This window comes from Primulina eburnea, chromosome 10, assembly GCF_022965805.1.
Source record: "Primulina eburnea isolate SZY01 chromosome 10, ASM2296580v1, whole genome shotgun sequence".
Classification (NCBI taxonomy): domain Eukaryota; kingdom Viridiplantae; phylum Streptophyta; class Magnoliopsida; order Lamiales; family Gesneriaceae; genus Primulina; species Primulina eburnea.
Window position 1 is genome coordinate 9,412,753 of NC_133110.1, and position 12,142 is coordinate 9,424,894.

The 12,142-nt window shown below is 31.8% G+C and overlaps 1 protein-coding gene across 2 annotated transcripts; it reads left to right on the top strand.

Annotated features, from left to right (window-relative positions):
• The first annotated feature begins 4,181 nt into the window (after positions 1–4,181).
• LOC140803061 (probable aquaporin NIP5-1) lies at positions 4,182–10,167 on the top strand. Of its 2 annotated transcripts, none has more exons than XM_073158752.1 (4): positions 4,182–4,719; positions 9,002–9,421; positions 9,507–9,568; positions 9,714–10,167. In XM_073158752.1, the coding sequence occupies exons 1-4, from the start codon at positions 4,504–4,506 to the stop codon at positions 9,916–9,918; spliced, it is 903 nt and encodes a 300-aa protein (XP_073014853.1). In that variant the 5' UTR covers positions 4,182–4,503; the 3' UTR covers positions 9,919–10,167. The 2 variants fall into 2 exon arrangements, with proteins under 2 accessions (XP_073014853.1, XP_073014854.1); XM_073158753.1 differs by lacking the exon at positions 4,182–4,719 and adding an exon at positions 8,512–8,809.
• Positions 10,168–12,142: the final 1,975 nt, after the last annotated feature.

Below are 12,142 nucleotides of genomic sequence, written 5' to 3' on the forward strand. Positions count from 1 at the left end.
ATCATGGGCTGTATGTTAGTCTACCATGAGCCATAGCATATGCCAATGTACAATCACTCATAGAACATCTCACATCTGGAAACTGATTTCTTTCGTCTCCTCTATCATTCGAACCCGAGACCTCCAAGCTTAAGTACCTAGATTACTAGAGTGTTATGGGCTGAGGCTCATGTTGGATAAGCCTACGGCCTATGGTCGTTAAAAAAAAAAACTAGCTCAATTGGTATCAACACTCTAGAAATCTAGGGACTTAAGTCTGGAAGTTCTGAGTTCGATTGTTGGGGAAGCGAAAAACCTACTTTCTGAGGGTTAGATATTATATGAGTGATGCTGCATGGATATGTGATACGACTCATGCTGGACCTAAGGATTAGATATTCTATGAGTGATGTTGCGTGAGTATGTGCTACTACTCATACTGGACCAACCTACGACCGATGACCAGTAGTGATACATGAATATGAGTTGAGATGAGTCATAGTCGTTACACCCACCCCTTCAGGTCCAACCCAATAATCATATATTTGATTTACATTGTTCTTTATAATGTAGCTCGGACTTGGTGAATTTTTTAAACCGAGAGAAATATTTACATCAAAATAATATAGTCCTTGACGTTAGTGATACATCCAACGTACATCAAAATTATTAATTAAAAGCAAAATATTGGTTTTCATTTAATGTTTTGTTATTGATTAGTTATATCTATAATTTAAAAATTGAGATTACTTAGTGTGTTGTGGTCTTTTGGACCTGTGATGTTGCATCTCATCTTATTATTTATTATTTGTTTGATTCACTTTAACTTTATATAATATTTGCTTAAATATTTCATTTATTCAATTTTGTGTAAATTTTTTTGTTCATCGAACATGGTTATTCTTATCAAAATCTCAATTATATTTCATTTGTTTCATTTTTTTTACCATTTCGGTAATTTGATAGTTTTTAGAATTATTATTTATTTATGGATTAATTAAAAATTAACATATTAAATTAACTTCCATTTTAATTTCTGTGGATAAAGCATTTATGATTTTTCGATAATATTTTAAGATTAGATTAAACTCAACCATCGGGGACAATATTATTGCTTAATATAGTGCTTTTTTTTTTATTTTCCTTGTAAAACGTTTTTATTTATTTTAAATTAAATTATTGAAATGAATCGGAGATGGAGAAGTTGACTTTGATGGGGGCCGTAGTCGTAAAAGCATGCGCTTTATTTATTATCTTTAACGAATTATTTGTATGGGGAGGGCCCCTTGTATTGCGTCCAGTTTGGAATTATATTAATACAATTATTTTAAAATTTTATTTAATGAATAATGAACTATAGACACACGAAAATAGATAGATACATACAAGACATACACCTCTCCAAAACCGACAACACATTAAGATATTTTTGTTTTCTATTTTGGTTCCAACTTGTAGATTAATCAGATGGCTGTGTTTTTTGTTTTTACGTTGTATTAAACGAGGGTGGCGTACGTGGAGATATGTATTTAAAATTTATGTGAGACGGTCTCACAGATCATTTTTTGTGAGACAGATCACTTATTCGGGTCATCCATGAAAAAAATATTACTTTGTATGCTAAGAGTATTATTTTTTATTGTGAATATCGGTAGAGTTGATCTGTCTCACAGATAAAGATTTGTGAGACCGTTTCACAAGAAAACTGCTCTAAAATAAAGATTAGTTTTATTGTTTATAATAAAATAATATATTAAATATTAAGTTTAAATTTTTTTATTTATATATTGATAATACAAACATAATCAGAGCCAGAAGATTTTTAATTTTTATAGATTATGATATCAGATGTAGCATTTGCCCTCCTAAAATTTGTAATGTATTTTTTGGTCTTCATAACTTCATTTGTTTGGTTTCGTTATCGAGCACAATTATTGAGTGAAGTTGAAATTCATTCTTATTAACATGAAATATTATATAAAAACGTAAGATGTAGATTTGAAATTTATGGTTTTACTTCTCTAAATATAAAAAAAAACATTTGAAATTCATGAATCCAAACGCGAACTGATATATTATATTTATAATAAGGTAGCTATTTTTATTTTTTTGAACCAAAATTTTTATAAGATAGTTTCACGAATCAATTTTATGAGACATATCACTTATTTGAGTTACTCACAAAAAAATATTACTTTTTATATTACAATTATTACTTATTTTTTAAAATATGAATAATGTAATCTGTCGTGTGTTATTTTTTGTATGCATCTTAACATACATGAATACACAATTTATTTTATTTTTCTTTGTAAAAATGATTTTTAAATTCAACTCCGTCCCTATGATTCTACCCGTCTAGTATCTACGGCCTGTACGGTCCACACATATATATTTATTTTTTGGCGCTGGTCATCGCCAAATATTTCGTAATTAATAGTTCATAACCAATGGCGGTGATACAAAGAATTAGTCAAAAAGATGGGTAACTTTTATTTAAAAAATGGAAAAAAAAAAATCAAAAGCTGGCTTTAAATTTTAAGACAGGACTTGGATTTTAATTCAAAACGTAGAGAAATTGTCAAAATAAGAGTTATTTTTACCCTTTTCTTTTTCTTGCTTAACCGCAATTTTTCATTATCATTTTAAGAACAAATTCTACGTATTCAAAGATATTTAAACGTGAACAAATTGAACTTACAAATATGGTAATTCTCATTTGGTAGAAAACTTGTGTGAGACGGTCTCACGGATCGTATTTTGTGAGACGGATCTCTTATTTGGTTTATTCATGAAAAAGTATTACTTTTTAGGCAATACTTTTTAGGCTAATATATTGTGAATATTGGTAGGGTTGACCCGTCTCACAGATTAAGATCCGTGAGACGTTCTTACGTGAGACCTACTCTTCTCATTTTCACTTTAGTAAATTTATAATTGGGAAAATTTATTTTCCCTTACTATGCGTGTGTTTTTTTTTTGTTCTTGTGATTTTGATCATTTCTATGTCAAATTTTATTTTTAGTCCACTATCTTTGGTTTTTTTTTTTTTGGATATTTTTGTTTTTTTCTGACGTGATGCTGATGCGATTCTAACGTTTATAGCGTCCTGTCATAATTATCCATGAAAAAGGGCGGCTAAAATGCCGTTATCTTTGTTTTTTCGACAAAAATTTGTGTGAGATGGTCTCACGGGTCGTATTTTGTGAGACGGATTTCTTATTTAGTTATCCAGGAAAAAATATTACTTTTTATACTAAGAATATTACTTTTTATTGTGAATATCGGTATGGTTGACCCGTTTTACAGATAAAGATTCGTGAGACCGTCTCACAAGAGACCTACTCTTGTTTTTTTATGTTTTAGCTTTTTTCCCGACCATGGTGCTGATGTAGCTCTAACATATATTACATCTTGTCAGAAAAAAAAAACATATTTCAAAAACCAAAAAATAGAAAACTAAAATCGAAAACATAGAGATCCAAAATCGTAAAACAACAAAATCATATGATTTTTTCTCTCTTTTATCATCCTTCCCACAAAAACACTCGTTATATTTAACGGAACACATGCATGTATTGCATCGATTGGTATCCGTAATCCACGTGACATCCTCGTAAAACATTGACACAAAGCCAAACACGGTAGTTTAATTTTTCTCTATATTGGAATCAACTGGAATTCGCTCGCTGTGGATTAAATTGACGATTTTATTTTATTAGACACGCTAGCTTTCCTTACGATTCACACAGAAAAAGATCACATGTGTTGGAATTTGTTAGTAAAGAAAATTGTCACAAAAATACATTAAAAAATATAGCGGTGCGGCAAGAGTGACGATCATAAAAAAAAAAAAGTAAAGTATAATAAAATATATAGCTTTGCTGGGCATTTGACTTTCTAACAATATAATAATTCATCTAAAAACAATATTTGATAATTAATTGAGATCGATTGGCTGGTTGGCCATTGTCCTCTACTCCTTATATTCCACCCTACACTCGCATCTCTTCTATACTTGCTGGGGATACAATTGCGCCTAGTTTAAGCTGATAAAAAGCAAAAAAAAAACAACCCAACCACTCCTATTCCATTTCCCGTTCTTTGTTGCATACGCAATTATGATCCATTATCGCTTCGCTCGAACATTCCGACACTGTTTTTGATATTATCAATCTGGGTATCCCAGTTCTTTCCTTGATTCCGTAGCTGCACATTTATAAAAATCCGCAAATCATGTAATTTCAGTCATCTTCCATTCAATCCACTCGGCCACTTTTTGCAACCAAAAAAAAAAAGTAAAAAAAAAAAAGATTTGCTTACATGTTTCTGCTATCTCTTTGATCGATCGGATAGTGCTCTACCATTACCGATCTGGGTACCATTCCGGAACTCCTGTAGCGACAACTTTATAAAAACTTGCATATCATGTAACTGTGTCGTCGTCCGATTTATACGTCAGTTTCTTCTTAACAACAAATTAGAAAAAGAAAAAAAAAATCTGAACTTGGATTGGTTTTGCCGATGCCGGACTTTGAGGAGGGAACGCCAACCATGTCGGCTCCGGCTACACCGGGTACCCCGACTCCGCTGATGTCTTCGCTGCGGGTGGATTCACTTTCGTACGATCGCAAGTCAATGCCTCGGTGCAAGTGCCTGCCTCTGGACGCGCCAACATGGGGTACGCCTCACACATGCCTCACAGGCTTCTCTCCAAATGACATCTCCCTGACTCGAAAGGTCTGTTCATCATCTCTCTCTCTCTCTCGAATTCGTATTGATCTTTATCCGTGAGACGAGTCTAATTTATCGATATTTTCGATAAAAAAATTATAAAAAAATAATAATATGAGCATTTTAAAAAATAATTTCCTTGATTTTACAATTTGTTCCTGTTTATAATTATTTGGTTGATTAATAATTTGTTCTTTTTATCTGAGATAGTAACAACTATTAGATTGACAGAGTAGACGTAGATCTGTTCGACTTCTGACTAATATTTGTACTTCAACTTTATTTTCCATTGGTGCAATGATCAATCTTGTAAATTTTCAAATCTATAGTTTTTTTTTTATTACATTGAAATAAGATCTTTAAAAAAAATACTGATATTTTAAGTTACATAGTATTGTTAATTCATATACAATTAAAGTAACTCTATGATGGGTTTAATATTTGGTATTTTCAAATTAATGATTTTTTTAAATGATCATTTATTAGAGATGACATAATTATTTCAATATTTTAAAATATTGATGAATATAAATAAATAATTTTAGAAATATAAAAAGATTTTTGAAAGTGGCTACATTATGTTGTTATTTATATATAAGTTAAGATTTACAAAATAATTTTTTATGATTAAATAAAAATTGAGTCTTTTTGTAACTTAATGGGGTGTTTTTGGATTTTGGTACTTGAAAAAAATGTAATATTATAATAAGAGAGAATATCATCAAATTTAACAATAATCATAATCAAATTCTATTTGATGTAAAATGTTCTAAATTCCGTGTTTGAATCGATATATTTGAGATTATAATTTTCAAATTTCTTGAAAGATATTATATTAATTGTGAAAGATGTCAAATACCTCCAAAATCCACCATCGAATCTTTTTTCACGATTTAAATGAAATTCATCGATCCAAACAAATTTGATTTAAAATCAGAAGGCGGATTGTAGCAAAATAATGATATGTACTAGCAATATTTGAAGTGATTGATGTCACGAGATGAAATTCACGGTTCATACTTATGAATAATAATAATAATAATAATAATAATAATAATAATTATTATTATTATTATTATAATAATAATAATAATAATAATAATAATTGTTTACATAAAATAACAGATACGTAGATGACAAAATAAGCTGGTTAGATAAAAAAAATGTCCCCATTTATTTTGTCCATTTTTCGAGATGATTTAATATATATTATCCAAATCCCCTCGATTCCACGATGGTTGATAACATTTAATTGTAGAATAAAAAGTTTTGATTTGACATATCGAGAATTTCAATCAATTATTTGGGTTGGAAATTATAATTTATTTTTTATTTGACCGTTTTAGTCTTTTAAAAAAAAAGAGAATATAATTTATTTTTCCTTTTTTTCCCCTTAAAAATAATAGTTTTCCTTTCTTGTACAACTCTATTTTTTTAATTATTTTTGTAATAAAAAAGAAGTCATATCTCTATTCTAACTAGGCATCATGACACCAGCTGTCGACGCCAGTACTATTAATTATATAAAATAAATAATGAATTATTTTTAACAAGTTGGTTTTAAATACTAAGCCTCGTTTTGTTTAAAAGTACACAGTCAAAATTTGTTAAATATTTATTTAAAATACTAAAAACGTTCTAATAATATTAATTTGCAAGCACCACGTATAGCGTGTACGATATTTTTAGTGCATATTTAAAAATTTCAGGTCCTATGGATCAACACAAGCAAAATTTGACTAAAAAACGTGTGGTTTTTGTTTGTTTGCTGTACAGAATATTTTTGAAATATAAGAAATTAAATGTTATTGTGGCAAAGGGAAATTGCTTATATCATCATCTTGTGAAATCTCGAGTTTGTTGATAATTTTTTGTGAGTTTTTTGAGCTATTATTACCCCCTTTGATTTTAGATTTGTAGCACACTCAGAATTTAGTCAAATAAAAAATAAAAATGACAAATTTCCCCTACTTAAATAAATAATTAAATTAATTTTGTTTTATAATTATATATTTAATTGAACAACTATGAAAATTATACATAACTATTGTATCTTAATATTAGTTATATGCTAAATATATTTTAATAGTAACTTGTATTATTCTATTAAATCAAGTTTAAGATTAATTGTTTTTTAAATAAAGTTTACTATTTAAATTAATTAAAGTAATTATATAAATAAACTTAATTGGAAATATAAGTTAATGCATTGATGTTTTAATTAAAATGTTCAATAAAGAGTGATAGAAGAGTTCATAACACTTGTTTAACGGTAGTTTAGACATTTTTCATTTATATAAAAACTTGGATATTCGCAACTAATAGCGCGTGCATCACAAAACATAGCCAGAAGGGTGCACATGCTATGGATCTGTAATCATAGGGTTATTAACTCAAAAAACTTTCAGAGAAGGTTATCAGCAAACTCGAGATTTCACATCAGTGATATATGCCATTTCGCCAATAATTAATTACTTGCTAGAGGGAAAAGAACATACATAAAGAGCTGGTACTAGATCTATCATGGATTTGGATACTCTATTGTGTTGAAAATACAGGACTTGATGGTGTGCACTTTTTGCACGAGATGCTGTATTGAAAATACAGCACTTGATGTTGTGCACTTTTTACACGAGATGATCTTGGATCCTCACTATGTTGAAAATACAGCACTCGATGTTGTGCACTTCTTACACGAGATGATCACATGATCATCTTGTGGACATCACATCATATGAGATAAATTTAAAAAGTTGTCAGAGTAAATGAAATGATACATTATCATCTCGTGTAAAAAATCTCGTGTAAAAAGTGTATGCTGTGTTTTCAACACAGTAGACCATGTGTTATGTCAATTTTGTTTATAGTTCCTTTTCTCAATGCATTTATTTTAAATCTGACTGACTCCATCAAATTCTTATCACAGCTCATACTTCAAGGTTTTCGTCCCATCTATTAAAGAAATAAGCAGTTTTAAATAGTAACTTTCCCCATTAATTCTTCTATATAAATTTCAAAAGTCATGTGGGACTATATAGTACTTTCAAAAAGACTCATTGGATTAACAACATTTCAACATCGAATGCAAGTATAGTACTTTCAAAAAGACTCATCCTCATAGGACATGTTAATTAGATTTGCTTCTCTTCTTCAAAGCTTCACCATAATTCACATTTCATCGAAATTAATATAAGATATATTCATCTCATTTCCCAATTTTTTGGTTTGATGGGCTTCTACTCTAACACGTAGGGCCAGAAATTCAATTCTAAGTTTCTTTGTAGCATATTTTTATAGAGAATAGGTCTCTTGTGAGACGGTCTCACGGATCATTATCTGTGAGACGGGTCAACCCTACCGATATTCACAATAAAAAAAGTAATACTCTTAGCATACAAAGTAATATTTTTTCATGTATAACCCAAATAAAAGATCCGTCTCACAAATATGATCTGTGAGACCGTCTCACACAAGTTTTTGTCTTTTATAGAAGTGAGTCAACATTTGCTTGTCCTTAGATGCCTCCAGGTTATCAAAATTATATGAAATTGCATGTGAATATGGAAATAAAAAAGTATGATAGAATTTTTTTTACTTTGGTTAAGCAATTACTGCTTAATGTACATGTTATAGCCAGCTGATTCTGTTCTAAGAAATTTTTATTAAGTTTAGCAACATCTGATATGTGTTTGTCCCTTTTTTTATCTGGCTTTTCTGTATCACGTGAATCCTTCGTTTATGCCCAACTGTACCCCTTCTCCGAGAGCAGTCTTTCTTTTGATCCTACGTGCGCACGCAGAAAAAACTTTCGAATGCTGCCACCACTATCCATTTCCTTTGCACTTTAGCATGCAAATTTTGGCCATCATGCTTTTCATCTAATGGAGACTTCTAACGACCACATTTCTGGACTCAAAACACATTTTAATATGTAACTAGCTATTAGTGGTGAGTCTTGTCACTCTGTTTGAGCTCTGAGGCTTCCTCATAAGCTCAACTTTCTCTCTCTCAATCGAGTTGGGAGCTTTTCTCAATCAGTTTTCAGATGTTTCTTTGCATCGATGCTAGTAGATCAATAGAGAGAATCCATAAACTCGTGAGTTGATTTGATCGATATGTAGATTTTTTTTTACTGTTTTATAGTTTTACATGATCTGCACATGAGAGAGCACGCATCCATCCTTCTCAATAAATTTTCGATTGAATTTCCCGCCTTTGGAGTATCTATCCTTTGATGAATGTAAGGCAAAGCCCTGAGACCTTTCCTATATTACTGTCTTTTTTGTAGGTAGGGGCAGAGTTTGTGGGGACATTCATCCTGATATTTGCCGCAACTGCTGGGCCAATTGTGAACCAAAAGTATAATGGAGTTGAAACACTGCTTGGAAATGCGGCCTGCGCGGGATTGGCAGTGATGATAATAATCCTATCAACTGGACACATCTCAGGAGCACATCTGAACCCCTCGCTCACCATAGCATTTGCGGTATTCCGTCACTTTCCTTGGGCACACGTGCCTGCATACATTGCCGCACAGGTCTCAGGTTCTATATGCGCGTCATTTGCACTCAAAGGCGTATTCCACCCTTTTCTGTCTGGAGGTGTCACCGTGCCTTCTGTCAGCAACGGTCAGGCTTTTGCACTAGAGTTCCTCATTACATTTAATCTACTCTTTGTGGTAACAGCAGTTGCTACTGATACCCGTGCCGTGAGTTCTCCATCTTTATCCTCCTCTATTTTAATATACTATATCTTCCAAGCATTGATTCACTGAAATTTTGGTGAATGTACAGGTAGGAGAACTGGCAGGTATAGCAGTTGGAGCTACAGTCTTGCTTAACATCCTTGTTGCTGGGTAGGTAACATAAATTAGGGTAACTGTATGATGTAGTGGTGTGTTTCAGTCGATATAACATAAATTTATAACTTAAAGATCTCGTTCTAATTGATTGATATGTATCAATACTTACTGTTATGCACGACATTTATTCATCCTACAGGCCATCTAGCGGTGGTTCAATGAATCCAGTGAGAACTCTAGGGCCAGCGGTTGCTGCAGGGAATTACAAGTCGATATGGATATATCTTGTGGCGCCAACACTTGGTGCTGTGGCGGGAGCAGCCATCTATACTCTCGTTAAACTCAGAGGAGAAGAAGAAGATGGGGTTCCACCACCGCGCCAGGTTAGGAGCTTCCGTCGTTAGCTGGGAAGTATGTATACATATATATGTGAAATATATATTATGAGTGGCATGCAGAGAATATGGTACTGCATTGTGTGTGATTTGTTGCAAGTGAGAATAAAGGCCAAGGACGAATGGTTTTCCCGCCCTTGATGAGTAAACCAACTCTGGTTGTGCTTTGTTATTTTTATTATCAGTGTTATGTATCCAAATTATTGGCACTATATTGTGTTGTGTGTGAGAATAAAGGCCAAAGACGATTTGTTTATTGATTGTTGTGTAGGTCCATTTTGCTTGTTATACATCCGTTAGTGAGTAAAGTGATCAATTAAACAGTAAGTTTATGTTTTCAAGTCCAAATTGCTTTTTAGTTTAGGTTTTCAAGTCCAAATTCACATAGAGTGATTTCAAATACTCCTCTCACTTCAAGTCCAAATCTTTCAATCCAATTCAACCTTATATTATGAATATATACATGTGAAAAAGAAGATTCGTTGGCACGTAGAGATGAGCATATGTAATATGTTTTAATCCTATTGATTTTTTGTCCTTCAAAAGATTGTCCTGAAATCAATGTAATGCAACCTTTACCAAATCCCATCATTTTGATGAAAACTCTGTCCTTGAAGTTCATCTTTGAGGATTTGTTTTCCAAAACTACTTTCATTTATTCAAATATGATGATGATGTAACAAAAAAATTATTCTGGGTCCGATCTGGTGAGTAAAGTCTTCGTATCTTCTGTGGTCGGATAGGCAGTGGAAAAACCTAGAGTGTTTTCGGCATGACTCCTCTGATGCTGAAGTCAGATGCTCAATGAAGATAACAAAAGTAAAATAATGTGAGATATAGCAACGAGTGAAAAAATCAAACCCTAGTATCTATCTTGGTATTTATGGAGGTGGAAGGGCATGTTACCTTATTGAGATAGGTCTCTTGCCATATTTTGAAAGATTCGTATTTATCCCAAAATCTTTGGGATTTACGTGTCTTCCTTATTTATCAAGATTTTGAAGATTCGATTATCGATAATCAGAAGATAATGCTCGAGTCAACCCTATCTTATTTTGGGGTGGGGATATGATCATGGCTCGGTTTGAGCTTATTTTGAGTAAGGGCCTAAGTCGATCCTCCTGATACTCGAACTCTCCTAAGGATTTGATAGCTATGGAGTTGATATGGCTCGGCTCGGACCAGGAGACTAATATTAAAAATGTCAATAGCACATCCTTCCTTTTGGTCTAGAAGAAATTTGAAATTTAGACCAATTTGTCTGGTTTGATCAGAACCGATCCCATACTTAGTGTTTTTTCTTAGTTGATTTCATCTGTTAAACTTGAACGGCTGGTTCCAATTCTGTTTCGATCAATTCTGGACATATTGATCTTATTTCTAATTTAGTTCCATTATTACCGGAATCAAAGAAATATTGGATTGCTCTTTTGAGGGCAAACACTTCAGAAACTGTTTATGTCATCTCCATTGATAATAATGAATTCTGAAACTAATCTTGAATCTAATAAAAAATGTATATTTAATTTTTCTTCTTTATTTTAATGTTAGGATCATTAATGTTTTTAGAATACCTAGAAAGAATGGTTGATATTTTGAAAGCATGTTAGTTTGTTTTATAGATGGGATGTAACTAATTCATCTATGAGTGACTCTCATGTGAGACCGTCTCACGGATCATAATCTGTGAGACGGGTCAACCCTACCCATATTCACAATAAAAAGTAATACTCTTAGCATAAAAAGTAATACTTTTTCATGGGTGACCCAAATAAGAGATCCGTCTCACAAATATGAACCGTGAGACCGTCTCACACAAGTTTTTGCCTTCATCTATTTGTAATGATTTATTTTCTTTTTAATTTAGCAGAAATTTGTTCAAATTTTGAATTATAGACTCAGAAGAATCAATTAAGATATTATATATTTTATTTAGTATTTTTTTTATTTAAATCTAATTCATATAATTGTTTATTTAATCCATAATAGTCAGAAATATGTCCTTTTTATAGTATTTATTACATTCAATATTTTTTTTAAAATTTTATTTAGGATATAGTTTTAAATCATATGGACGGTTTTAAGAGTGTCAATTCAGGTGGGTTGGGTCGGGTTGAGCAATAGTACTATTCAAAAATTGTTCAACCCGAACCCGAACCCGAACCCGAACCAACCCGAAAACTCTCAACCCGAACCCGAACCCAAATCAATCTGATAACTCGATTTTGAATTT